A 27,523-nucleotide genomic window follows, 5' to 3' on the forward strand; every position below is an offset into this window, starting at 1 on the left:
TTGGACTTCCTGTTAATGGTAAACAACGTGTGCTAGGCGTAGACAGAGAAGGTCTATCCGTTTCATGCGAAGGTACAAGTATTGACAGTTTGAAACTACAATGCCACTAGTCTGACAAATCAAGAAAGTTAACTTACATTAACATTACGTCTCGATGCCATCTTGATAGAGCGCAAAAATGCCAACATATTACCCTGCATATTACAGAGATTGAGTCCCGTTCCCAAACGTTGAGTCTTCTATTATTTTGTCTTGGTAAAACAGCCCTATATAAATTTAATAGTTATAGGCTACTTAGAATTGTGTTACAATGGAAGTGTACAATCCAAAGTTATAGTTAAATGATTATGTGTAATTTTCAGTTTTCACACTACCATCCAACAATCCAACTGTGAGATACACAACTGTAGAGTTATATAAACACCCCCATCCTATGGGTTTAACAATGTTTTACAACATGTGATGCCTCTAACATCAGCATTGTATCCCATATAATATGAACTTGCGAGTCTTTTACATGTGAATTACGCCATGATAATACATTTCAAAGGATAAAAGGCATATACATGTTTACTGTAACTGATCAACGTATCATGAGTACAGAAATATTTTAAACATGATTGACTTTTTTTGTCCACATCTTACTTTTTTTTTGTCCACATCTTACATTTTGGTTCATTAATAACAACTCCCCGCTGGGTCCCCCCATTTGTTACAATTATTTAAGCACCCTGGGTGCTAATTACGGCGAATACGGTACAATGTGCACCAGTAAATGGAGATCAGAAAAAAACATGAATTTTATGATGTGTGCTTTTGGCTGAAAAAAAAATATAAAGATTCATTATCAATGTTTTTTAGAATTAAAGTACACATCACAATTTTTGCTTCAGATTGATGAAAAATAATCATAATTTAATTTCATTGTCGTTACCTTTTTTCACAGTTAACTGATACAACAAATGGCAGCTGTTGAAGGGAGAGAGGAGCATATTAGACTTGCCGGAATTATGAAGGGTCTTCATGCTGACCTGAGAAAGAAGTTCAAAAAATGTAAAGGTGAATTGTGTACTTTATTCAATAATTTCTTGCTTAATGCTTTGAATTCAGTAATTTTGCTCCAAACAGAGACATAGAGTACCACCCAGCATACTTTTCTGGAGAGGGTTAATAGAATCTTACATGGGTCTGTCAAGTGGACAGGATATCTCAACCCGAGTGAAAGATTTTGGCCGTCGACCCTCGGCAAGCCTATTGTCCTACTTGAAGAGGGGATAATTGAAGAGGGGATAATAAAATGCATCTTTCAAAAGATTTCTTGCATACAAATAATTTACCTGATGACATCATGGTAATTTTGCTTTAAAAAATTGGTTTTATAAAACTCACAGATCAATTTGTCTGTGATCCTCTTCCATGTCATTGAATGACATCAGGAAAAAAAAATACCGGTACTACCCTGTATGATGTTGAATATTTTTTTATCATGATTATCTGCTGATCCTCTTGGGAGTGAGACATGGTTGACCTCTATAGAGTTTTGCTTAAAGTCCCATTATGTTTTGGTAATATTTTAATCGTAAAAAATAGTTAAAGGGACAATTCAATCTAAGACAACATTAAAATTTGTACATATATCGTGGAAAAAAACCGGTTCTAATGGAAATTAGATCAGTCGGTTTTACTGTGATTTGCTCGAAAAGCTCATGGTGGTGAAATGTGTGTGAACTTTCAAACTCGCTCGCTGTCCGCCATTACACATTGTGGTCGAACATCTTGTATGCCGAACCCTGTCCCTTGTCCTCGTAGAGTAATGCAACTTTTGTCTAGAACTGCTCAAATCGCTCTGACAGTAGTGGTGTTTACCTTATTAGATGAATTGTCTTGCCTAAAAATCATTTTATTACCTCCTCAGTGGTTATGTAGTTCATTTGTTTAACGTGCATGACTTTAGCTCGGGAATGGGTACAGAGTACATACTGTACCTGCTTAATCGTATTGATCAAAGATTTGTAGTTACAACGGTATCAATTAAAAATACTTAAAAATAACGTGGAATTTGTCAATATATTATTGAGTTAAATGTTTCATAAGAAATGTAGAACAATACATTTATGCCATATTTTTGCATCTTGGTTATGTAAGTGAATTGTCCCTTTAACTATGAAAAGCCAATAACTTGGAAATAAACATGTATTAATATATATATTTTAGTATGCATTTGTGTCGAAACTATACATATTTGAACACAATTAAGTAAAGATAAATTCATAAGGCTTATCAGTATTTAGTTTGTAGAACCTTCATAAAAACATAATGTGACTTTAAAGATATAGCAAACAAATTTGTTTTATAGTAAACAATGCCTGTTGTTTAATCCTTTTTCGTTTTTCGAAAAAAAAATTGTTGAAATGAAAAAAATAGTAAACAAATATTTTTTGAGGCTACTGAATTTCTCATTTTTCCATTCCAATGAAAATGATTTCAAGAACGTTTATCTTTACAGTTTAAAACAAACTGAATGTAAATTCTTTCAATATACATGATGTTGATACATACATATTATTTCATTGAGATACATGTACATACTTGGCATAGCTCATTTAAAACTTAAATTTAGAGATTTATAGTAATTTACAGGTTTTCAACCCTTGTAGGTAAGGCAAAGCCCCATGATTATTTAAATTTTATTACATTTCTCTTTCTGATAGATGCTAAGGACTTTGAACAGATCTGGAAAGAACACTGTGGTGACACAGAAACTCTAAGACAGTATGCAGATGCCATGCATCATTTAGCCACAGATCATTGGACAAAACTTCCCGAGACCAGAATTGATTGGTGTCGAAAAACAATTCTGGAATATTTCCATGGTGGTGGACTGAAAAAGGCCCTAGATAAAGTTTCACGCAGGATTCAAGTTCACAAGGCAAAGAAATTGGAGAGAGAACGTTCGGACCAGTTAAGGAATGAAACAGATGAACAGACAGATGGAAGTTTGGACTGTAGTTCTGATCAAGTCTGTTACGACGTTACTGCTAACAACCGTCTGAGAGTCAGTAAAGAAGTTTCTGAAACTCATACAGGTCTATCAACAACAAAAATAACAACAGACATGTAAGTAGTTTTACATAGAATGTATTTATTGTATTTCTATAGGCCTTTAGCCAATAAACATCCCTTTAGCACAAAACTACCCTGTTTAGCCATGTCATTAATATTGTAAAACGTACCTGTAATAATTCTGTTGTGACGTCACAGGTGATAATGACGTCATAATCAAAATATGACGTCGCTCGATTATCTTGATAGATGGAAACATGAAGTTCGAGCCTGATTTCGCCACTCTTGTATAGAAATGAAATTGAAAGTTGTGTCTATATTTCCATAAATACTAGTTATGCGATAAATAGAATCTTACACTCGTGGCTACGTAGTATGAATTGTGAGAAGGAGCGATTAATTAGTACACAGGTCAGCACTGAAACTAAGTTTATAGAATCAAAACTTTGGTTTAATTTACATAATATCTTATCTCTGCACCGATCAATATTTCCTCCAGTTTATATAGGGATAGAGTTCTAATGTTGATCAGCTCCAAGGCCTGTATAAAAAGATGATAGAGCAATAGAATGATAATGCCCTCATCCCTAGGTATGCAAGATTGAATACATGATGATATTAGAACATACTGGACCAAGAGGCACAACATCAAAATAGCGGACAGGCTTTGATATGTATACAAGCCGGAAGGGAAGAAAACAAATTTTGCTTTTCTGAAGAAGACATTTATACAGTTTGCTTCCAATGTTCATGATTTTCAATATTGAATCAAATTTTAAGAAACATAGAAATTTCAAGTTATTTTAAGTTTTTAAAATATGTTATAGCTTCAACAAAGAAGCACAGTGTGGAATTGAATTGATACATATCACTGCATGGTGTCTCTTAACATTGTTTGTATTCTGATGTAGAGAAAAACATATTATTTTACAAATGTAACAGTGATGTACTTAATTCATTATTGGTGTTGCTTACTATAGTAAGATATTTTTGCGGGAAAGATCTTTTTGCGATTTTGCCGGATATTGCTACGATGACAAAAATATGATACATAATGTACATGAATTACAGTAAAATAAGGTTCTAATGAACCTCTGGGGACCAACAAAATCACTTCGCTATAATCATTGTTTGTTATATGCATATCGCAGATGTCTTTTAGGAACCTTGATGGGGAATGAAAATTCCTACATTATAACCATGAATTTGTCGTAAGTGTGTTCGATTTAGGCTTATTTTACTGTATTGAGAAATGGTTGCATCATACTGTAAAGCCGGTTATTTTCACTGACCAAAATTTTCGCGATTTGATCTAAAAACATGAAAATCATATGTTAGCGGTTTTAAATTTTCGTGATATGGATTTAAGGGTAGATATCATTCAAACATTTCTCATTATTTCGCCGACTAACTTTTCACGATCATAGCAATGTTCCATGAAATCGCTAAAATTTTATCCCAACAAAAATCCTCGGCTGTATGGTATAAGTCAAATTGTGACAATTTAAAACTGGTAAAATTCAATTTCAATAAAATTGTTTTTATTTAAAATCATGAAAAAAGATCTGCATAAAAAGTACATGATATCAATCCTATGGAGAAATGTTTGTTGTTTTTGTCATCAAATGAACTTAATGATATTATCTAAAAGCAGCTGGATGTATAAACATGTAAATTATTTTGTGTAATTCTTATCTTTCAAGGTTCTTATACATATATCTGAACACCTGAATGTTCAATGAATCAAGTTGTTGTGACATACATTCTATTAATGGTGTTACAAAGGCTGTAATGTACATGTTTGATATAAATGTGACATGTATTGTCCTACAAGAAGGACGTTATGTTTCTGAGGACTTAATGCAATCCAGCACGTACACATAGTCCTTGTTAGCAGCTTGTGTTATAACAGGTTTACCGAACAAATTAGCAGATTTCAGAAATTAGTTGTATTATTAGTTATGTAAAGCTGTTAATTTAGTAACTGCATGGCCATTTACTGTAGGTAGAATATTCAGGTTTTTTTTCTCGACTGTTTAGGTTCAGATGACCCTAAAAAGGATAAGAGTTCCACCAGACAAATATACCGCAGCCTCCCAAAATATACAGACATTCACATACACAACACATTGCACACAGGGAAGGCCGTCCTTAAATGACTCTACCTGTTGATAAAACTTTAAACCTTAGCTAAACCATACCATTCAAACTATGTAGCCAGTATATTAATGTTCTTATTAATGATGCATCTGAACTCTTTCCATACCGTTGTCGACTATAGTTGACAGGATTTTACCCTCTCTTCCCTTCCTATGTTGTCAACTATGGTCGACTATAGTTGACAGGATTTTACATTCCCTCTTCCCAGTTGTTGACTATAAGCGACAGGATTTTACCCTCCCTCTTCCTTGTTGACAATAGTCGACAGGATTTTTCCCCCGACAGTTGTTGACTATAGAGTGACAGGATTTTACCCTCCCTCTTCCTGTGTTGTTGACAATAGTCGACAGGATTTTACCCTACCTCTTCCCCAGTGTTGACTATAGTTGACAGGATTTTACCCTCCCTCTTTCCCATTGTATATAGTTGACAGGATTTTACCTCTCCCTCTTCCCCATTGTTGACTATAGTTGACAGGACTTTACCCTCTCTCTTCCCCATTGTTGACTATAGTTGACAGGATTTTACCCTCTCTCTTCCCCATTGTTGACTATTGTTTGAGGATTTTATAGTTGACAGGATTTTACCCTCTCTCTTCCCTGTTGTTGACATTATAGTTGACAGGATTTTACCCTCTCCTCTTCCCTGTTGTTGACTATAGTTGACAGGATTTTACCCTCTCTCTTCCCTGTTGTTGACTATAGTTGACAGGATTTTACCCTCTCTCTTCCCCTGTTGTTGATATAGTTGACAGGATTTTACCCTGACAGGATCTTCCCCGTTGTTGACTATAGTTTGACAGGATTTTACCCTCACTCTTCCCCATTGTTGACTATAGTTGACAGGATTTTACCCTCCTCTCTTCCCGTTGTTTGACTATAGTTGACAGGACTGACAGGATTTTACCCTCTCTCTTCCCTGTTGTTGACCATTAGTTGACAGGATTTTACCCTCTCCTCTCTCCCTCTTGACAGGATTTTAACCCCTCTCTCTTCCTGTTGTTGATATATTGACAGGATTTTACCGCTCCCTCTACCCCAACTATAGTTTGACAAGATTTTATTTTTTACCCTCCTCTCAGATCTCTTTTGTTATCATCATAAATATTTAACCCTCTCGCTTACATGTTGTATATTGACAGATATAACCCTCTCTCTTCTATACAGACAGGATTTTATCCTCCCTTTCCCTTGTTGTTGAGTATTATAAGTCACACTCCCTGTGGTTGACTAATAAACCATTCCCTCTTTCTCTGACAGAGTTGATGCTAAATTTAGTACATATTTATTTATTGACCATGTATATCGATTTTAATGTTGACATAGGAATAAGTAAAACAAACCAGAAGTTGCATCATATTGAACTATATTTACCATAGTAAGCGGATTTTTACAGGAATATACCCTCTCTCTTTCCTCGTTGTTTGACTAAAGCAAACAGGAAAATGTGCGGCTTGCACCTTCGCTCCAAAATAAAATTTTAGCGCAAGTTTTTTTACAATGTTAAGTTTTTAACTAAAGATTGCACTAACCTAAGCAGGTTTAAATTAAATGAATTAGCACAGAAACACTGGACATTTTGTCAAGCATTTTCTCTGCAACTTCTGATGGCTGCCGAGACTAATAACTGCTTCCTGTTCAGAATTCAGAAAAGATACAAAGTACAGAAAAAGTTAAGTAAATATTTTAACGTTACAAGTGCCATAAATAAATCAAATTTTTAACTTTAAGATGGTTGCCACAGCCGCTGTTTTGAAAACAATTTTAGCTCCCCTGATCTGAAGGACCACAGTGAGCTTGCCCGGGGACGGTATATGATGTATCGTAATTGGCCTCCAGCCACTTTCCGTCTCCCATCCTTCAACAATTGACAGCTTCTTCATAACTGCTGGTCAGAATTGAACCACTTTGTAGCATCTTTAAGGGTTTGGGGACTCAATATTGTACAAGTGGTTGGTCCCTTATTGCTATGACATTACTGCATTGTTGCCATGACATTATGCAATCTCTCCCGGAACCACACTTAGAAATTTCACATATTTCATACTCTGAAAAAATTCTTAGATATGGATTTGAAGTTTTCTTTAGTGTCATTTACTTGTAAGCAATATTGCTATTAATGACTGAATATAATTTGATAATTCAATACTTAAACAAACAATATGGATTATTTCGGATATGTTAATATTATGAAATATAAATATTTGCTTGTATAATTTAAATTGTCACGATTTGTATACAACATCCAGATCCTGTGGGTAGAATCTACAGAGCAATGTACTAAACAATCGTGAGACATTGACAGAGGTGAATGATCAAGGGATCACAATGAACCTTAGAATAGATTATGGCATCATGTTGCCTGGTTGTCATGGCATTTTTGCTGTGTCATTGTTGGAATTGTTATCATGGTACTGTTGCTATATGTGAATCACATTTTTAGGTCATATGACCCAAAGTGTTATTTGGCTGAAACATGCATGAAATGATCCTGACAAGGTTCCGACCAAGTGTTGATCCGAAAATCAAAGATGGCCACCACAGCGGCCATCTTGAAAACACATACCGGTATTTAACTTCTTCTCAAGTTCTACTGGTGAGATTTAGTGAAACTTGCATGAAATGATCCTGACATGGTCCTGACCAGTGTTGTTATTTTTCGGGTCTATCAGAAATCCAAGATGGCTGCTACATCCGCCATTTTGAAACCACATTTTGAATTTCTTCTCAAGTTCTACCGGTGCAATTTGACTTAAACTGGCGTGAAATGATCCTGACATGGTCCCGACCAAGTGCTGTTATTTTTCTGGTTGATCCGAAATCTAAGATGGCGGCTATCTTGAAAACACATTTTGAACTTCTTTTACAGTTCTTCTAGTGCGTTTTTGCTCAAACGAGTGTGTGTGTCCTTAAATGATCCTGACATGGTCCCGACCAAGTGTTGTTATTTTTTGGGACAATCCAATATCCAAGATGGCCGCCACAGTCACCATTTTGAAAAAAACATTTTGAACTTCAAATACACTTCTACCACTGCGTTTTGGCTGAAGCTTGCCTGAAACGATCCTGATATGGTCTTGACCAAGTTTTGTTACATCTCTGATTGATCCCAAATCAAAGATGGCTACCATGACACCATATCTAATTAATTTCCTATATGACTATTGCCAAGGTAGTCAGATGAACGTTAAGGCCCTTGGGCCTCTTGTTGTCATAATGTCATATGATTGTTAAAAATGTATAAAGATCTTGTCAAGTTAGTCTTTCTACCCATGATAAGAAAATTTTCTAACAATAAAATTACAGATATGCACTCTTGGACAGTATAAGAGAAGTCTCTGTCTATAAATAGACACCCATCATTGACATGCTCTCCCACCTGCTTGTAAAAAACTGCGAGGTTTTACTCAATTTAAGTAATTATGTTGCTGTTTCCATTTCGTAACATTGTTTTAGGAATAACATTACGCAAGCTGTGAATAACTACATGACACATGTCTTATTTTATACATGTATAACATTTAATTTTGCTCTGCGAGATTATCCTGTGATTCATGTATGAAAATTAGCACCAAACATTCAAACAATGACCAGATGTACTGTAGATATACTTATTTTAGCGATAGCTTTATTTTAGGGCTTTTCCAGTTCCATTCATATCATTGAACTCAAAATTTTCTTCAGAATCATGGTTCTTTCACGCATGAATGGATTTCAACAAAATTAGCAAATTTAAAAAAAATACCAAAGGAATTAGAAAGAATACTAAAAAATGGCAAGGGTTAAAAGGTTGTCTGTAAGTATTTCATACAATAGATTTGTTACTTGAACATTAAGGTCTATGGGCCTGTGGCTATGGGTTAAAGTTAAATTCTTGTGGCCCTACAGTGATTCTTAAGACTGTCTCAAATAGGCCAATTTCTAACTTTTGGTTATACCTAGAGAAAATGGAAAAGGAAATTTACATGCCATCTCCTTTGCCTAGTGATGGACAAAATGGATTTTACCTTTTTCTTTGCATCTACATGTATATAACTTTTATCATAATATCTCCTTTGAACTGTGGCTGTTTGCTGTCAACCCAAAGTAGGGTTGATGGTTTTTCTTTGAGTACTTTGTCTTCTATCTTTTCATTCTAATTCTGGCAAAGACATTTTGATCCTTTGGAATATTCCTGCTGTTCCTATTCTTGGATTTAGTTTAACATTTAGTGGGTGATGCAGCTGTGCTTTTTGCAAGTACATGATGTACACGTATGTAAATCCACTGATTTTTGCATTAGATTATTTTCATGTTTTCAAGTCTCTCAACTTTTTCACAATGATTCAATATGTCATGTGCAATTTCTTAGCGTCTGTGAAATCTAATCTCACCCAGTGTTTGTTTACAGAATGATGTGATGAAGAAGGCTGTTTTGCTTGGTGTCTTTGGGAGTATGATTCAGTGGGATCACACTATAACTGTTCCTGAAATCATGTTCACCCCTGAAATCATGTTTGAGCTCCTCTTAGTCTAAGCTTGGAATAGTTCATTCTGAAATTATAGGGGTTTAAAGAGTAAAATGATCAGAGCTTTTGACAGACGTGGCACCAAACAAATCATAATTAATCTCATTCTTCAAATGCATCTGCCCAAGGTGTTATAAGACCCAGAATACAGGCTTTAAGAACGTTTGACTAGAACAGTAATATTCACCTATATATATCATGGTTTGCAAAGATTAGAATTTCACAGTTGCGACATGTTACCAGTAATGCTGGCAAATTTCACACCTTCATTTGAGAGTGAGCAACGCACTCTATTAACTTTCAGATTACTAGTTTTAAAGTTTAGCTCTAACAAAAATTTTGTTTGATGATTTGTAATCTTGTTTCAGATAATTATATACATAAGATATGAACGGCAAACCTCTTCAATGGTTCGGAAACAATGACGGATGATCTTTTTGAAAGCAGGAATTGTTTAGAGAGAGATAATAGTATCAGATCATGTTTTGTACAGAGTGTCACTCTCACCGTCCTGAGTAAAAGACCTTTTCTACACGAACATTGGACGGTATTGTTGACAAAGTTTATTTAGTTTGTGTACACACTAAAGCCAGAGGACAGTGGAGGAGATATTTTTATTTATTTATTAAATGTGATCGCTGGGATTTTTAGCTCTCTGATCAACACAACAATTGAGACACTCATTATTTTCCATACAGTTAGTTCTATAAGCCCACCAACCGAGCTTTTTGTCCGGGGCTTTTATACTAAAAAATAACGACAGGTTTCATTTAGGTACTACACATTTCCATGTGAATTGGAGATGTCGAACCAACAGTACCAAGGTGTAATCAAGTCTGTTGTCAGGTCTTTATTGGTAAACAATTCAGTCCTAAAAACGTTTGTTGTTTATGGGGTTTTCAGTGAGGAGGGATTTTTTATAGGCTCGTATTTCCTTAGGGCTGGTTTTGGTATCGGTGTGTTTGGATTAATATTGTATTGAAACAGGCAGCTGTTATTAATGTTTACTTAATAAACAAGCTGGCTGCAGTTTTGTTTACTGTTTGTGGGGTTTTCAGGTCTGAAGAGGGAATGTGGGATGGTTACCATGGCAACAACAAGTACAAAGCACAAAAATCCATCTGTGTTATAGGCAGGGCACGCTGGAAACCTCCATTTTCTTATTTATATAAATTGAATATGACACAGCTACCGACACAAAATCGAATTAGGAAAATATTTACTCTCCCGAGCTATATTTTAAAAAATTGACAGCAGTAATTAAGAAAACACAAGATAAGGATTTTGTGTATGAGAAGGGAAAGGTTTCACAGTTAAGATTATGGATCTTTGTTTATCTTGATTCCTATGGGGATCACACTGCTTAGAAATAAGTCTTGGTCTGTCAAATGCTTATTTTTACAATTCTTTCTTGAATAACAAGTATAGATAATTACTTTGTGTGAAGGATCAGTATACACACCAATACTTTATTACCTGTCAGTGTATTCAAATTGAATGTCTATTATTTCCTTCATATTAATCCAAAATAACTATCATATATCAATCTTGGGGCTCTGAACATTTAGTGTAATTATAATATGTGTTTATAATTGTGTTTTCTAGCTGTTTCACTTCTTTACAGCATGTACCGTACTTAAAAGCTCATGATCAATCTTATTGCGTTGTAATTATAGGTACAGTACAAATAACCTAATTATTGTTTGCATTTAATTAGATCTAAAATCTCAGAATTGTAATATTTAACATGTTGTTATACACCCATATTTTTTTTACAAGGGCTCGATCATCAAGTAAAATGAAAGAAAGATACAATTTAAAACTGACACATCATTTCCTATTTTCACCTCATATGTTTTTGTTCATTTTATGGTTACAATAATTAAGTAATCTCTTCTTTGACATATCTTCTGGAAAAAGAATACTTGTTAAAATTTTGTGAAGGAAATATTGATATTTTGTTTCATATTTAATTGCACTTTTTCCCAGTTCTAATCCAAACTCATGAATTGCAAGAAGAATAAATAGCCATAATACTCTCTAAACATTTACTATTAGGGACCATGTAAAATGGCTAGTATAATCACTGTAAATTAGCATTATTGATTGATTAATTGGTTGCTTGCTTGCCTTGCCTTGCCTTGCCTTCTTGCTTGCCTTGCCTTGCTTGCTTGCCTTGCTTGCCTTGCTTGCTTGCTTGCTGGCAACATTTGATTGGTTGGTTGAATGATTTATTGATTTATTGATGATCAATGCAATTGATTGATTTATTGACAATCATTACAATTACAATGATTGATGATTGATTGATTGATTGATTGATTGATTAATTGAATTTTTGACTGATGGATCGATTAATTGATTTATGATGACGATTTTGACATTTAATTCGTTGAATGATTGATTGATTGGTTAATTTAAATCAATTTTTCTTTCGCGGCTTCTAAATTTCGCAACTTCCATTTCAAAACAATTTCTCGCAAAATTAACATTCGCGGATTTGAAAATTGGCTGGACATGCATATCAGTATCAATGATGTAGATACTAATGGGTAGCGATAAACATTTACAAATGTACTTGGATCGCAAAGCTCACATAAATAAGTGGCATGTGAAAGAAAATTTGATTTAAAGTAAATCATTGATTTGTTGATTGATGATAATGATGATGATGATAATGATGATGATGATGATGATTATGATTACAATGATGATGATAATGATGATGATGATGATGATTATGATGATGATGATGATGATGATGATGATGAATGGTGATGATGATGATGATGATGATGATGATGACGATGATGATGATGATTATGATGATGATTATGATGATGATGATGTTGATGATGATGATGATTACGATGATGATGATGATGATGGCAATTGATTGATTTATTCATTAAATTATTGTCTGATGACATCATGCTCAACTCAGATGTGTCATTTCTCTCAGTAAAACATTGCATTTCATTAACTGTCTGTCATATTGCGATTGATCATTTTCCCATTACTTTCTCTCATTGTATAAGATATTCAATATTGATCCCATTGCTAACAAACAAGTTATTAATGCTTTTTAAGAAAGAAAATATTTATACAATATTCAGAACTAAGCTTTATGTATAAGCCATATTCAATACAGCAAGGCTTTGCTGTTGATTTCATCAGAATTGATTTCAATGCACACAGCTCTATCACTTTGATGTATACATGTTAAGTAGACTCAACATACTGGCGTTGTTTACAAAACCAACGCATTGATGTTTACCAATACCAAGTCTGGGACAAAGCTCCGTGTGTAAGGCTGTCATTTACCCATATTCCGTAATATGTCCTAATTCTAGGTGCAACAGGTGCTGCAGGAAAGAAAGTCGAATTAATGAGCAATTCATAAAATATTCACTGTATATTGAATAGATTTCAAAAGTTCTGCAAATTCTGTGAATGAAAAACTCCGATAAAAGAGTCGGGGAATAATTGAAAAATAATTAAAGACTACCTTGTCTATTAAGTTTAAGGTAGAATACATTGTTAACATAGATAAAAAAATTGCATGACTGCTACGGTACATGCAGGGTAGCATACACTCATTTAAAAGTCAAAGGTAGCATAGGAAATCTACATCATATATAATCATCATCTCTTTCCTTTATGCTGAACATCTCTCTTTATCTCAATCTCTTTATGCTTAACATCTCTCTATTTATCTCTTTATCTAACATATCTCTTTATGCTTAACATCTCTCTTTATGCTTAACATCTCTCTTTATGCTCGGCTTCAGCATATCTCTTTATGCTTAACATCTCTTTTTATGCTCTGAACATCTCACTATCTTTTTCTCTTTTTATACTTAAGATGTCGCTCTCTTTTTATGCTTCAATCTTTTAAAAGAAAACAGTAGAGGATGCTTATTCTCTTAAAAAAAAAAAAAAATTACAGATATAAAGATACAAAAACGAAGGAATCATTGTTATGAGGAATTCATGTATTATGTATGGTGAACGAGTTGGTGTAGATGTTGGGACCAGTGCCGGCCACACAGACGTCTGTAAACAAGCGAAAAAAAATCAATAGCCTCACAAAAATGGATGTTTGTTTGTAGCATATCAATGTTTATAGAACAGAAGCCATTAATTGTGGCACACAACAACACCGATATCGACAGACTAGGGTTCTCAAACCACACGGGGCCCAACGCTAGTAACTACACAGCCAAATGTCTATCATTGCTATCAAACTTTATTCCTCTTCTATGTTTATCGTCATCGGTTAATATAACTGGCAGTCAATACACAAAGTTGTTTTTAAAGAAATATGATTTATTTTTTCCAGATTTAGTCATTAATTTCTGTTTTTGCTCCATCATGATTAAAAGTACAGTTTGAAAATTTGTTAACAACATATATTATGGCTATCAGAAAAAATGTCCATATCATGATGATCGAAGTATTATGGATGTTTATTGCAGTTTAAAAGAAACAGATATTTATTTGTTATAATTTTTTCAGTTTGTTGCAAATTATTAACAGGTATATGTAAAACATCATAAAGCTGATATTGTGTGTGTCACGTTTTTCATTTTTTTTTTTTTTAAGAAACGTGTTTGATTATTACAATATATAACATTTTATTTATTCCGACATAACTGAGGTAAATTGATGTGACCCAGTAACCTCGTGAACGTTTGAACCTTACGATAATGGGTTGATATCTGTGGTTACTCGAGGTCAAGGTCGCTGCAGTTTCGGGTTAAAAATCTAAAAGTCAACTAATACGTCAGAAGATTTCTAACTACGTCAGCATATACGTCAGCAGAATGCTGACATAGGGCTCATCTATAACCAAAATCATTGTGTGACAGTACAGTCAATTTTCATACCCTTCCTTTCTGTATTTACATTTTTTTATCACCCTTCCCCCTCCCCAAAATGAAGTTAAGGAGCTATAAGGGTTGTCTGTCTGTCTGCCTGTCTGTAGACACAACTTTGCATAAAAATAAAATATAAAATTTATTTATTTTACATCGATTGTGAAACAAGTTATACAACTTATACAAAATCACTCTCGATGGCCCGGATATAAGCACGCGAGGGATCTTAGTGTGGGAGGAAACCGGAGTGCCAGGAGAAAACCCACGTCATTGGGCAGGTGACCCCTAACCTTTTCACGTCCGTGCCGGGGATCGAACCCCGGCCGACTAGGTGAAGGGCGAGTGGCTTAAACATTACACCACCCCATCACCCTTCACACAACTTTGTCCAGCAAATTCCGCCTAAACTACTTGACAGATTTTGATAAAATTTGGTACACAGAACCTTTGGTACACAGAACCCTGACATCAAGGGGAGTTGCATAGTAAAGTATATATAGAGTTCTGCAATGTCTCCTTTTAATGGGGTTTTTACTAAATTTGTGCAGCGGAGGGTATTAGCTGCCCACTGTGTGACAGTTTTAGTTGTTTTAGATTGCAAAGAGAAAAAAGTCAAACATATACCTGTCTAAAAAGACCACCCAATGTACAAAGAAAACATGATCTCTTTTGCCAAATGGTTTTTATACACAAGTCAAATTATGTTGGTCTATTGGCCATTTGGGCCGCCTAGAAAGTTGTCTTATTGCACAGAGGGTTTTTATACAGAAGTGGTCGCTTAGCCAGGTTTCACTGTAAGTCTTTTTGACAATGATTTAGCAAGTCATTCCATGCCATTGGGCCTACTATCTGTGAGATGATTTGGATTATGTAATGTTTGATTATTCTTTATTTTGTAGTGGTGTTCCTGTTCGAGGGAAGCTCCGACTACTGGACGTTGGCAGTTGCTACAACCCATTCGCAGCTTATATGAAGAGTTTATGTCCATCGGCCTTGACATCAGCCCTGCTAATTCGGTTAGTATGATCTGAAAACTGTCAATTCTGAAATTCTTTAATATGATCTAAAAACCTGTAGGGCACCATATGTAGATATGAAAGAGGTTAATTTTTTTGTTGCCATGGTAACCAGTTCTCTTTTCACTTTAGGTACTGTGAAATGACCAATTTAATTTTGAGATGTTAAAAAATCAGTAGGTTTAACATTTGGATGCCGATAACTCTGGGCCTCTTGTTCTCTTTTTATACTTCAAATGTCAAACTGCTCTCTTTTTATGCTCCAATCTTTTAAAAGAAAACAGTAGAGGATGCTTATTCTCTAAAAAAAAAAAAAAAAGAATTACAGACATAAAGATACAAAAACGAAGGAATCATTGTTATGAGGAATTCATGTATTATGTATGTTGAACGAGTTGGTGTAGATGTTGGGACCAGTGCCGGCCACACAGACGTCTGTAAACAAGCGAAAAAAAATCAATAGCCTCACAAAAATGGATGTTTGTTTGTAGCATATCAATGTTTATAGAACAGAAGCCATTAATTGTGGCACACAACAACACCGATATCGACAGACTAGGGTTCTCAAACCACACGGGGCCCAACGCTAGTAACTACACAGCCAAATGTCTATCATTGCTATCAAACTTTATTCCTCTTCTATGTTTATCGTCATCGGTTAATATAACTGGCAGTCAATACACAAAGTTGTTTTTAAAGAAATATGATTTATTTTTTCCAGATTTAGTCATTAATTTCTGTTTTTGCTCCATCATGATTAAAAGTACAGTTTGAAAATTTGTTAACAACATATATTATGGCTATCAGAAAAAATGTCCATATCATGATGATCGAAGTATTATGGATGTTTATTACAGTTTAAAAGAAACAGATGTTTATTTGTTATTATTTTTTCAGGTTGTTGCAAATTATTTAATTAACAGGTATGTAAGACATCATAAAACTGATATTGTGTGTGTCACGTTTTTCATTTTTTTTTTTTTTTAAGAAACGTGTTTGATTATTAGATTATTTAACATTTTATTTATTACGACATAACTGAGGTAAATTGATGTGACCCAGTAACCTCGTGAACGTTTGAACCTTACGATAATGAGTTGATATCTGTGGTTACTCGAGGTCAAGGTCGCTGCAGTTTCGGGTTAAAAATCTAAAAGTCAACTAATACGTCAGAAGATTTCTAACTACGTCAGCATATACGTCAGCGGAAAGCTGACATAGGGCTCATCTATAACCAAAATCATTGTGTGACAGTACAGTCAATTTTCATACCCTTCTTTTCTGTATTTACATTTTTTTATCCCCCATCCCCCTCCCCAAAACGAAGTTAAGGAGCTATAAGGGTTGTCTGTCTGTCTGTCTGTAGACACAACTTTGCATAAAAATAAAATATAAAATTTATTTATTTTACATCGATTGTGAAACAAGTTATACAACTTATACAAAATCACTCTCGATGGCCCGGATATAAGCACGCGAGGGATCTTAGTGTGGGAGGAAACCGGAGTGCCAGGAGAAAACCCACGTCATTGGGCAGGTGACCCCTAACCTTTTCACGTCCGTGCCGGGGATCGAACCCCGGCCGACTAGGTGAAGGGCGAGTGGCTTAAACATTACACCACCCCATCACCCTTCACACAACTTTGTCCAGCAAATTCCGCCTAAACTAATTGACAGATTTTGATAAAATTTGGTACACAGAACCTTTGGTACACAGAACCCTGACATCAAGGGGAGTTGCATAGTAAAGTATATATAGAGTTCTGCAATGTCTCCTTTTAATGGGGTTTTTACTAAATTTGTGCAGCGGAGGGTATTAGCTGCCCACTGTGTGACAGTTTTAGTTGTTTTAGATTGCAAAGAGAAAAAAGTCAAACATATACCTGTCTAAAAAGACCACCCAATGTACAAAGAAAACATGATCTCTTTTGCCAAATGGTTTTTATACACAAATCAAATTATGTTGGTCTATTGGCCATTTGGGCCGCCTAGAAAGTTGTCTTATTGCACAGAGGGTCTTTATACAGAAGTGGTCGCTTAGCCAGGTTTCACTGTAAGTCTTTTTGACAACGATTTAGCGAGTCATTCCATGCCATTGGGCCTACTATCTGTGAGATGATTTGGATTATGTAATGTTTGATTATTCTTTATTTTGTAGTGGTGTTCCTGTTCGAGGGAAGCTCCGACTACTGGACGTTGGCAGTTGCTACAACCCATTCGCAGCTTATGAAGAGTTTATGTCCATCGGCCTTGACATCAGCCCTGCTAATTCAGTTAGTATGATCTGAAAACTGTCACTGCTGAAAGTCTTTAATATGATCTAAAAAAAACTGTAGGGCACCATATGTAGATATGAAAGAAGGTTAATTTTTTTTGTTGCCATGGTAACCAGTTCTCTTTTCACTTTAGGTACTGTGAAATGACCAATTTAATTTTGAGATGTTAAAAAATCAGTAGGTTTAACATTTGGATGCCGATAATTTAGCCTCACATGTTTCCTTCAATAACTGTTGCCACGCAAATATAAAAGAGACATCTGATTGGTCAAAATTTACATGTCTACCAGATACTGGTAAACTGTGTTGCTATATATAGAAAGATGACAAATACAACTGCTAAAGTTTTCAAAACATCAAATGTTGTATGGTTGCCATGGTAACGTTTGTGAAATTAAACAACATAATGAGCATACACCAATTTGTTTAAGTTAAATGTGCCATGATTTTCATACTCGTGAATCAAGAAGAGCATTACATATTTTACTCACCACCAAAAATTACCAACATTTTGAGAATTACTTAAGTGTTATTAGTAATTATGAAGTGATTTCTGCAGGGAAGATTTCATTGAAACATACTTAAGACAAGAATTTCACAGTGCATAAGTTCTTTGTTGTATTTTATGCTTGTAAGGTATAATACACGTTTGTCCATTTGAATGATTTTTACAGCTAAATTCATCAAACCTGATGCTTTGCAAAAGATAACTGAAGAAAACATATCACATCAAAATTTTTGCCTAGTTATGGCCACATGCAACTAATGGATCATTAGTTTTTAATGATGGCAAATACAATAGTTTATTTATTTTTTTTTTTAATTATTTCTTCTTTAAAAAGTAACATTCTTGATCCCAAATATTAGGTATCAGGAGTTTCAGTTTACTCATTGGCCTACCATTCTACTTTCAAAATCATTAAATAGTTCTATAAGATATTTAAACATATACAAATTATGGATTGTAGAAGAAGATTAATTTTTTGAGAAATGTCTACAAATGACATACTGCGGGTTACAATTTTAGTTAGAATTGATTCAGTGGTCCCAGGGAGGTCATTATTAAGGCAAACATAAATGCCAACAGTGCTTATTGCAATAAAAATAAACTATTTCTGACATCATTCTCAAGTTTGAATTAAGAAGTAGGTTGCTATCAACTTCCTTACCAGTGTGAGCATGGATATTTTAAAACATGATTCCTCCTCGACACGTTTTCTCAGTTTGAGTTCACAGTTAGATATCAAAAATTACTTTATTACGAAAGTATCATTGTTTTCGGAAGGCACACAGTAGTCCAGCTGTGAGCGGTTCACACATTCCTTTAGTGGCAATTGTCATTATAGGAAAATCATAGTTGCGTGTCTATCATCTGAAAAGGACACTGTTGCTTTTTTCTAGAAATCAATTCTCAAATAACAGTAATAACAATTCAGGTTATCAGACAATTACACTTGGTGTAATTTAACCTGCGGCAAATGCGGCCATTGATGCCAACTAGACATCCATCCTCCTATAACATTAGCTGTTGGTGCCCCCCCCCCCCCTAGACACCCATCCTCCTATAACATTAGTTGTTGGTGCCCCCCCCCCCTAGACACCCATCCTCCTATAACATTAGTTGTTGGTGTCCCCCCTAGACACCCATCCTCCTATAACATTAGTTGTTGGTCCCCCCCCCTAGACACCCATCCTCCTATAACATTAGTTGTTGTTGTCCCCCCTAGACACCCATCCTCCTATAACATTAGTTGTTGTTGTCCCCCCTAGACACCCATCCTCCTATAACATTAGTTGTTGTTGTCCCCCCTAGACACCCATCCTCCTATAACATTAGTTGTTGGTGTCCCCCCTAGACACCCATCCTCCTATAACATTAGTTGTTGGTGTCCCCCCTAGACACCCATCCTCCTATAACATTAGTTGTTGGTGTCCCCCCTAGACACCCATCCTCCTATAACATTAGTTGTTGGTGTCCCCCCTAGACACCCATCCTCCTATAACATTAGTTGTTGGTGTCCCCCCTAGACACCCATCCTCCTATAACATTAGTTGTTGGTGTCCCCCCTAGACACCCATCCTCCTATAACATTAGTTGTTGGTGTCCCCCCTAGACACCCATCCTCCTATAACATTAGTTGTTGGTGTCCCCCCCCCCTAGACACCCATCCTCCTATAACATTAGTTGTTGGTGTCCCCCCTAGACACCCATCCTCCTATAACATTAGTTGTTGGTGTCCACCCCTAGACACCCATCCTCCTATAACATTAGTTGTTGGTGTCCCCCCCCCTAGACACCCATCCTCCTATAACATTAGTTGTTGGTGTCCCCCCTAGACACCCATCCTCCTATAACATTAGTGTTGGTGTTCCCCCTAGACACCCATCCTCCTATAACATTAGTTGTTGGTGTCCCCCCTAGACACCCATCCTCCTATAACATTAGTTGTTGGTGTCCCCCCTAGACACCCATCCTCCTATAACATTAGTTGTTGGTGTCCCCCTAGACACCCATCCTCCTATAACATTAGTTGTTGGTGTCCCCCTAGACACCCATCCTCCTATAACATTAGTTGTTGGTGCCCCCCCTAGACACCCATCCTCCTATAACATTAGTTGTTGGTGCCCCCCCCCTAGACACCCATCCTCCTATAACATTAGTTGTTGGTGTCCCCCCTAGACACCCATCCTCCTATAACATTAGTTGTTGGTGTCCCCCCCCTAGACACCCATCCTCCTATAACATTAGTTGTTGGTCCCCCCCTGACACCCATCCTCCTATAACATTAGTTGTTGGTGTCCCCCCTAGACACCCATCCTCCTATAACATTAGTTGTTGGTGTCCCCCCTAGACACCCATCCTCCTATAACATTAGTTGTTGGTGTCCCCCTAGACACCCATCCTCCTATAACATTAGTTGTTGGTGCCCCCCCTAGACACCCATCCTCCTATAACATTAGTTGTTGGTGCCCCCTAACACCCATCCTCCTATAACATTAGTTGTTGGTCCCCTAGACACCCATCCTCCTATAACATTAGTTGTGTCCCCCCTAGACACCCATCCTCCTATAACATTAGTTGTTGGTGCCCCCCCAAAGACACCCATCCTCCTATAACATTAGTTGTTGTGTCCCCCCTAGACACCCATCCTCCTATAACATTAGTTGTTGGTGTCCCCCCTAGACACCCATCCTCCTATAACATTAGTTGTTGGTGTCCCCCCTAGACACCCATCCTCCTATAACATTAGTTGTTGGTGTCCCCCCCCTAGACACCCATCCTCCTATAACATTAGTTGTTGTGTGCCCCCCTAACACCCTCCTCCTATAACATAGTTGTTGTCCCCCTAGACACCCATCCTCCTATAACATTAGTTGTTGGTGTCCCCCCTAGACACCCATCCTCCTATAACATTAGTTGTTGTGTCCCCCCTAGACACCCATCCTCCTATAACATTAGTTGTTGGTGTCTCCCCCCCCTAGACACCCATCCTCCTATAACATTAGTTGTTGTCCCCCCTAGACACCCATCCTCCTATAACATTAGTTGTTGGTGCCCCCCTATAGACACCCATCCTCCTATAACATTAGTTGTTGGTGTCCCCCCTAGACACCCATCCTCCTATAACATTAGTTGTTGGTGTCTCCCCTAGACACCCATCCTCCTATAACATTAGTTGTTGGTGTCCCCCCTAGACACCCATCCTCCTATAACATTAGTTGTTGGTGTCCCCTCTAGACACCCATCCTCCTATAACATTAGTTGTTGGTGTCTCCCCTAGACACCCATCCTCCTATAACATTAGTTGTTGGTGTCCCCTCTAGACACCCAACCTCCTATAACATTAGTTGTTGGTATTGGAAAACACATTTTTGAGCATTTTTTGGTAATTTGTAATAGGAAAAAAGTCAAAGTTTGTCAGAATTATCAGCATGAGATGGCCATTGAATCCTATTAACAAATTTTCCATGACTGACCCCAGAGGTCATAGGGGAGGGTCAAAAGGGGTCAAATAGGCTAAAACTTCAAAATCTTCTTCTGAAATTCTGGGAATGGTAGAATCAAACACTTTTCATAGATGGGAAGGTCTTAAGGTCCTTATGAAAATTGTGAATTATATGACCCTAGGGTCTCACGTTTCCCCATGGGGAGGGGGTCAAGCTTTCTATAGTTTATATTGGGAAAACACATTTATGAGCATGCATTTTTGCTCAATTTTCATAGGAAATGAGTCAAACTTATTTAGAATTATTAGCTCGCAATATAGCATTTAAACAGTGTCAAAATAACTAAAATTTCAAAAAATCTTCATCCGAGTTTACAGGAAGTAAATACTTTTCATACATTAAAAAGTCAAATCGATAAAATCACTGACTGACTTCCAGGGCCAGTATATAGTGTTTATATGTAATTGTTTCATTCTATATCAGAACTCAGGTGACTGTTAAGGCTCATGGGCCTCTAGGTTTTTTTTCAGTTTTACAATACTCGCATACATTTAAAGTTATACTTGAATAATTGTTACTTTGACCTTGATGTATTTGGGTTTTTATACCAAATGCGGGGTGCAGGGGATAACGCAACAATCTGCGGCTCCTTGTTTTTATTTGTTTTTACACTAAATCCGGCTTTCTGATTGGCAAAATCTTTTTCTTCATATTACTGTGGGAAAAAACCTGAGAATGGCACGAAAATCCTACGGTACAAATTAATTCGGAAAAAATAATTCATCGGATAGTCAACGGAATCGAATCAAGTAGTCTGAAAAATTAATTATAAGCTACAATTCTCACAAAAGTTGCAAAAAAATTTATTTCATAACCCGATGAAGTTAAAAAAATAGTGACATCAATGCTTAACCCTGTTATAAAAAACCTCTTTTTGATGGCAGTATATGTAAAAGTATGTTCATTTACTTTAAAAGGTTTTGAAAAAATGCCCTTGAAATTTTCAGTTATATGTCTTTTTCCTCCTAAGGTCCTTATGACCACTATATAGGCACTTTCTAACCTATCCTCTATGCTGGACATAAGGTTCTTATACGCAAATAATACCGCACAAGAAAAATGAGTATACTAGTATGTGGGTGGAGTCGTATGAACAGGTGTAAGGAAGTCAGTAATTACTCAGCTTCTCCAGAAAATCACAGTTTGGGCAGGAATTGACGTCTATACAACGACCTAATAAATAAATGAACTTACATCAATGTTCATATGACATGAAATTTATTACATGAGTTTAATAATTTGATATGCCATGAGCCTGTAAGATACTGTATAACAACTTCCGTTTGTGTGCAATTTACTTTTGCGATTCAAGTTAATTTGGAATGCATATCTTTGCTAATTAATATATATACATCACTTAAATTTAAATTGAGATTTCCATTCATTTATTTTTAGATAGTTGTAGGAAAGCTGGAGTATCAGTAGAAAAACCACCAACCTTTGGTTAATTCCCTGTCAACTTTCCCATGTGGGTTTCATACTGATGATTCAGAGGTGGGGGGCTAGCGGTAATATGTGTGGTCCTCATAACCGTTCAGCTTCTTACACTCTCAAATGATAGTAATTAAGTCATGTATGAATTTAGAAATTTACGTAGTCTTTGGACTTGAACATTCCTGTGCATTTTCTGAATTAATTCTTTGAGCTTACTTTTAATACATGCAGGCACAGATTTAGTTCTAATATGCATTTTCAATCTTTAATTACATTTTGCTCTGTAGTATCTAACATTTTTTACAACTTTACATTTGAAAATCATTCCAATTTAATCAATGGATAGCGAACAACATTCCTGATTTATTTATCTTTGATAATGCTGGAAGTGAAATTTACAAATATAATTTTTTGATGCAATATGAAGATAATTGTATTCTCTAACAGACAAAATCATTAGAAGGTATTCTGAAAAATGAAAAAAAAAATCTATATTTTGAACTTTTGATTTGAGAACATAAAGATTTTATGTTCTTTGAGATCTAACGTTTTGTTTAATTGCAGACAACATGTAATATATAATTAGATTGTGGAGGTAATTTTGTATCTAACTTAAAAAAAATATGAACACGAACTTGTTCCTTGTAATTAATATGCATTTAATAGAATTAAGTTGATCTCAATTGCCTCAACACTTTTGGTTAGAGATGAATAAGGCGATCGGCGACAACACAAGAAATTGACAGTAGGGGGGACATTCGATCCTCAACAAACTGGACCGCAGGATTATCTGAGTAAATTGACAAACAATGTATTTCTATTTACGATCGGGCTTTTCAGCTTGTTGGGTAATTATGATGCCATCAGCCGGACAGTTTTTTCGTGCAAACATATCTGGGTTACACCACTTACGATAAATAAATACTAGTCAAGTCTTCGTCAATACAAAGACTTTGTCCGCAAAAACGTCATGTGATACGATTGCAACCTGATACATAGTCATCAATACGGTTATTATAGCACCAGTGCTATGATATGGTATACGTTTATTTCAAAATCGTATTATTAATTTTGTAACCAATTTTCTTTAAAGTAGTCAAGAGGTGAAATTTGAATCATTAGGTTTAATTTCTTAGTGTATCATGTTTTATTTTTTTTTACGCAAAACGTATTTAAACATGTATTTGATGCAATTTTACCTGCAGATTATCAAAATCTGTTTGCGATTAAGGTAATTAAATTTCTCATTGAGATTAAACATAATTTGTGGTTCTACATTTGGAGTGTCACTATAGACTGGAGGGCTTTACAATGGATCCACAGATACTTTACACCAATTACACGGAATTTATAGAGAAATGTTTTTAAATGATATCAATATTCTTTGTATTGAAGTTTAAAATGGCTTATCTGATTCAAAATTGTTTGCTTAAATTGAATATGTATGTCTGTCTGATATTATTTTCTTTGTTTTCGTATTGTGAGTAAAACTCGGTGCAATGTTTGAGGGAGTCTCATTCGATATAATAACTATATGACCTTGCAGTATTATTTCTGTGTAATGACATTTATCGGCTAATTTAAAGGGTTGGGTGTTTGGGTGCAGTTGAAGAAACACCCTTCAAAATGTTCTCTTTAATTGTGTCTTTTCTCAAACAGAAAAAAAAGGCTATATTTGTTTACAGTGTAGGATTTGTATGAGGCGATAGCTAACAACACAAAAGTATTATCAGATGTAGCCAAAAATAATAAATCCACAAGCTGCGAATAAATGGTAATTATTTATTTAAGTGTCTCTGATCAAATCTATGGTCTATTTAAATGCGTCCTTGTAAATACTGATTTTGAATATGTTTGCTACCAGTGAGTCGAAAGCCTATGTAACTAGATCTACTAACATAGATTATATGTAGCCATGTTGTTGACAAAGTGCCGTCGCTGGCACATACAAACAAACAGCGACCCAGTGGTCTGTTTATCTTCCACGATCGAATTTCAAGTCATCGAACCTCATGCAAACATCGATGGTTTGTGGCTAATGGTCGCAGATTAGGACGTTTTTTGTGATAAACGATTTAATTCACTTATGCCAATAGGGAGCAGTTCTATCTTGCTCTTTAAAAATGCTCTTTGCACCACATCACAAACGAAACACTAACAACCAGAAGACGGTGTAAAAGGGCTGAGGTTATTAAAAGATTAAAGCTTTAGAACTATTTTCGAACTATTTATGCCTTTTGTTTTCGTAATTGATAATGATTACCTAAGAGGCATTGAGAGATATTGATCTTTACTTTGCCTGACAGCATTTAATTTCGATCATGACATTGTGATATATATACTACTGTCACTTCAAGTATCTTTCAAAAAGTTCTTTTAAGTTCACAATAATTTCAGTTGCACTCACTGAATGTGGTTAAATGAAGAAGGTATTGAGCATTTATAGAAAGAAAAAAATTAAATTCACAATCATTTAAGTTGCACTCCTTAAAAATGTTTATTAAAAAATAAATTTACCTAATTTCAAAGTAAAGATATAATGTAATGTATTTGAGGCTGGCCTGAGGTTAACCAGAAGGCTACAAGTTTAAACAGCTGCAAAGAATTTGACCTTCAGCTAACCTTGAAAGGCCACAAAGGCAAATAAATTTGGATTCCGATATTTTTTCTACTGATTAAATATTTTACGATGCTACCATATTACTTTCATGTCTGATCTTAGAGTTTGAATCCCAGGTGGGACAGTTTGCCATGATGTACTGACCATATGTCAGTGGTTTTTCTCTGGGTACTCTGGCTTTCCTACACCACCTAAACCTGGTATGTCCTTAAATGGCCCTAGCTGTAAATAGGGCATAAATCGAACACCAAGAAACTTGTGTTTAAAATTAGTTCATTTTGATCAATAAAAGTTACTTCCCTTTGTTGTTTTCGAAACAAAGGGAAGTATCTCTAATCGATCAGAATGCATTTGTTTGAGAAATGGTCATACTAGGGTCTACCAAAGTTACAGCCGCTATCCGACTTTGTGCCCCTCGAAGAGGAATTAAAAGTTGGATAAATGTCTAACAAATTGGACTGGGTAGATGATCGGTGACCAGGTAGCTCAATTGTCTTATCCGGCTAGTGTTTGGAGGTGCTGGATGTGAGCCTCTGTCTGGCCTCTACATTTTCTCCGCTTCTTTTACAAAATTAAAAACCCCCATTTCAAGGATTTTGAATATGTTTAGCAGGGGGATATATATATGTGTATGTAAACCTAAGACTTGTTGTGTCATTGGTAGCAATGGCCAACTTGAAATTTGACAAAGCTTTTTTATGTACATGTAGTTACTTTATAAAAAGATTACCAGTAATCTTCCCTTTAAATTATCTAGATCCACAAGATTACTCTGGGATCTCTAGTTTACTTTGAAGCTAGAGACAATTTTCTTTAATTGTAATTTATCAAAATTTTTGTTGTATGTTGCAGACGGTTCACCAATGTGACTTTCTACACCTGGAACTGACAGATCCTGATCCAATTGCCTTATCCAAAGAGGATTCATTTGACAACCTCCCTGACAAGATTTCACAACTTCCTCGCCAAAGTTTCCATGTTGTTGTGTTTTCTCTTCTGCTGGAGTATCTACCCTCTGCTGACCAGCGGTGGACATGCTGCTGTAACGCTTATCATCTTCTAGCAGGCAACGGACTGCTGGTCATTGTCACTCCCGACTCCCATAAGCAACACCGAAACGCAGCCATGATAAAAAGCTGGCGACAAGCGATCGAGTCGATAGGATTTGTTAGATGGCGATACGTGAAGTTAGACCACATACATTGTTTGGCCTTCAGGAAACTTCACACTGGGGAGGTGAGAGACAAAGAGGTTGGTCCTGCTTCTTCAGATATGCTATACATACCACAGGATTTCCATGACGATGATCATGAGGATGCTGAAGTTGTAAGACACTCGGGTACGGAGTCTGACAATGAAAACAATTCCAGAACATTTGAAGAGCTTCCAATTTTCTGGGACAGTGATAACAGTAATTGATATTAAATTATTTTATCTACTTCATCTGATTTTGAGTTTTACTTTTTATTATTCCCCCCTCTATAAAAGGATTGAGATTGATTGGATAATTTTCGCTTTGCTTACATCTGGTTCTGTTGACAATTCAATTTCAGTTACAC

General features: G+C 35.8%; 1 protein-coding gene across 2 annotated transcripts; it reads left to right on the plus strand.

Annotated features, from left to right (window-relative positions):
- On the plus strand, positions 1 to 27,412 carry LOC138336412 (S-adenosylmethionine sensor upstream of mTORC1-like). 2 transcript variants are annotated; one of them, XM_069285897.1, is made up of 5 exons: positions 1 to 72; positions 947 to 1,059; positions 2,712 to 3,117; positions 17,785 to 17,899; positions 26,817 to 27,412. In XM_069285897.1, the coding sequence occupies exons 2-5, from the start codon at positions 963 to 965 to the stop codon at positions 27,381 to 27,383; spliced, it is 1,185 nt and encodes a 394-aa protein (XP_069141998.1). In that variant the 5' UTR covers positions 1 to 72; positions 947 to 962; the 3' UTR covers positions 27,384 to 27,412. The 2 variants fall into 2 exon arrangements, with proteins under 2 accessions (XP_069141998.1, XP_069141999.1); XM_069285898.1 differs by having other exon boundaries at positions 947 to 1,053.
- The last annotated feature ends 111 nt before the right edge of the window (positions 27,413 to 27,523 follow it).

Source organism: Argopecten irradians, chromosome 12 (genome assembly GCF_041381155.1).
Source record: "Argopecten irradians isolate NY chromosome 12, Ai_NY, whole genome shotgun sequence".
In the NCBI taxonomy this organism is placed as follows: domain Eukaryota; kingdom Metazoa; phylum Mollusca; class Bivalvia; order Pectinida; family Pectinidae; genus Argopecten; species Argopecten irradians.

What these genes read in the sequence shown, in the direction of transcription:
- LOC138336412 (XM_069285897.1), top strand. Translation starts at nt 963, where the DNA reads ATGGCAGCTGTTGAAGGGAGAGAGGAGCATATTAGACTTGCCGGAATT. An exon ending in ACAAAAATAACAACAGACAT is followed by an intron (nt 3,118 to 17,784) that starts GTAAGTAGTTTT and finishes TTTATTTTGTAG; the next exon opens with TGGTGTTCCTGTTCGAGGGA. An exon ending in ACATCAGCCCTGCTAATTCA is followed by an intron (nt 17,900 to 26,816) that starts GTTAGTATGATC and finishes TGTATGTTGCAG; the next exon opens with ACGGTTCACCAATGTGACTT.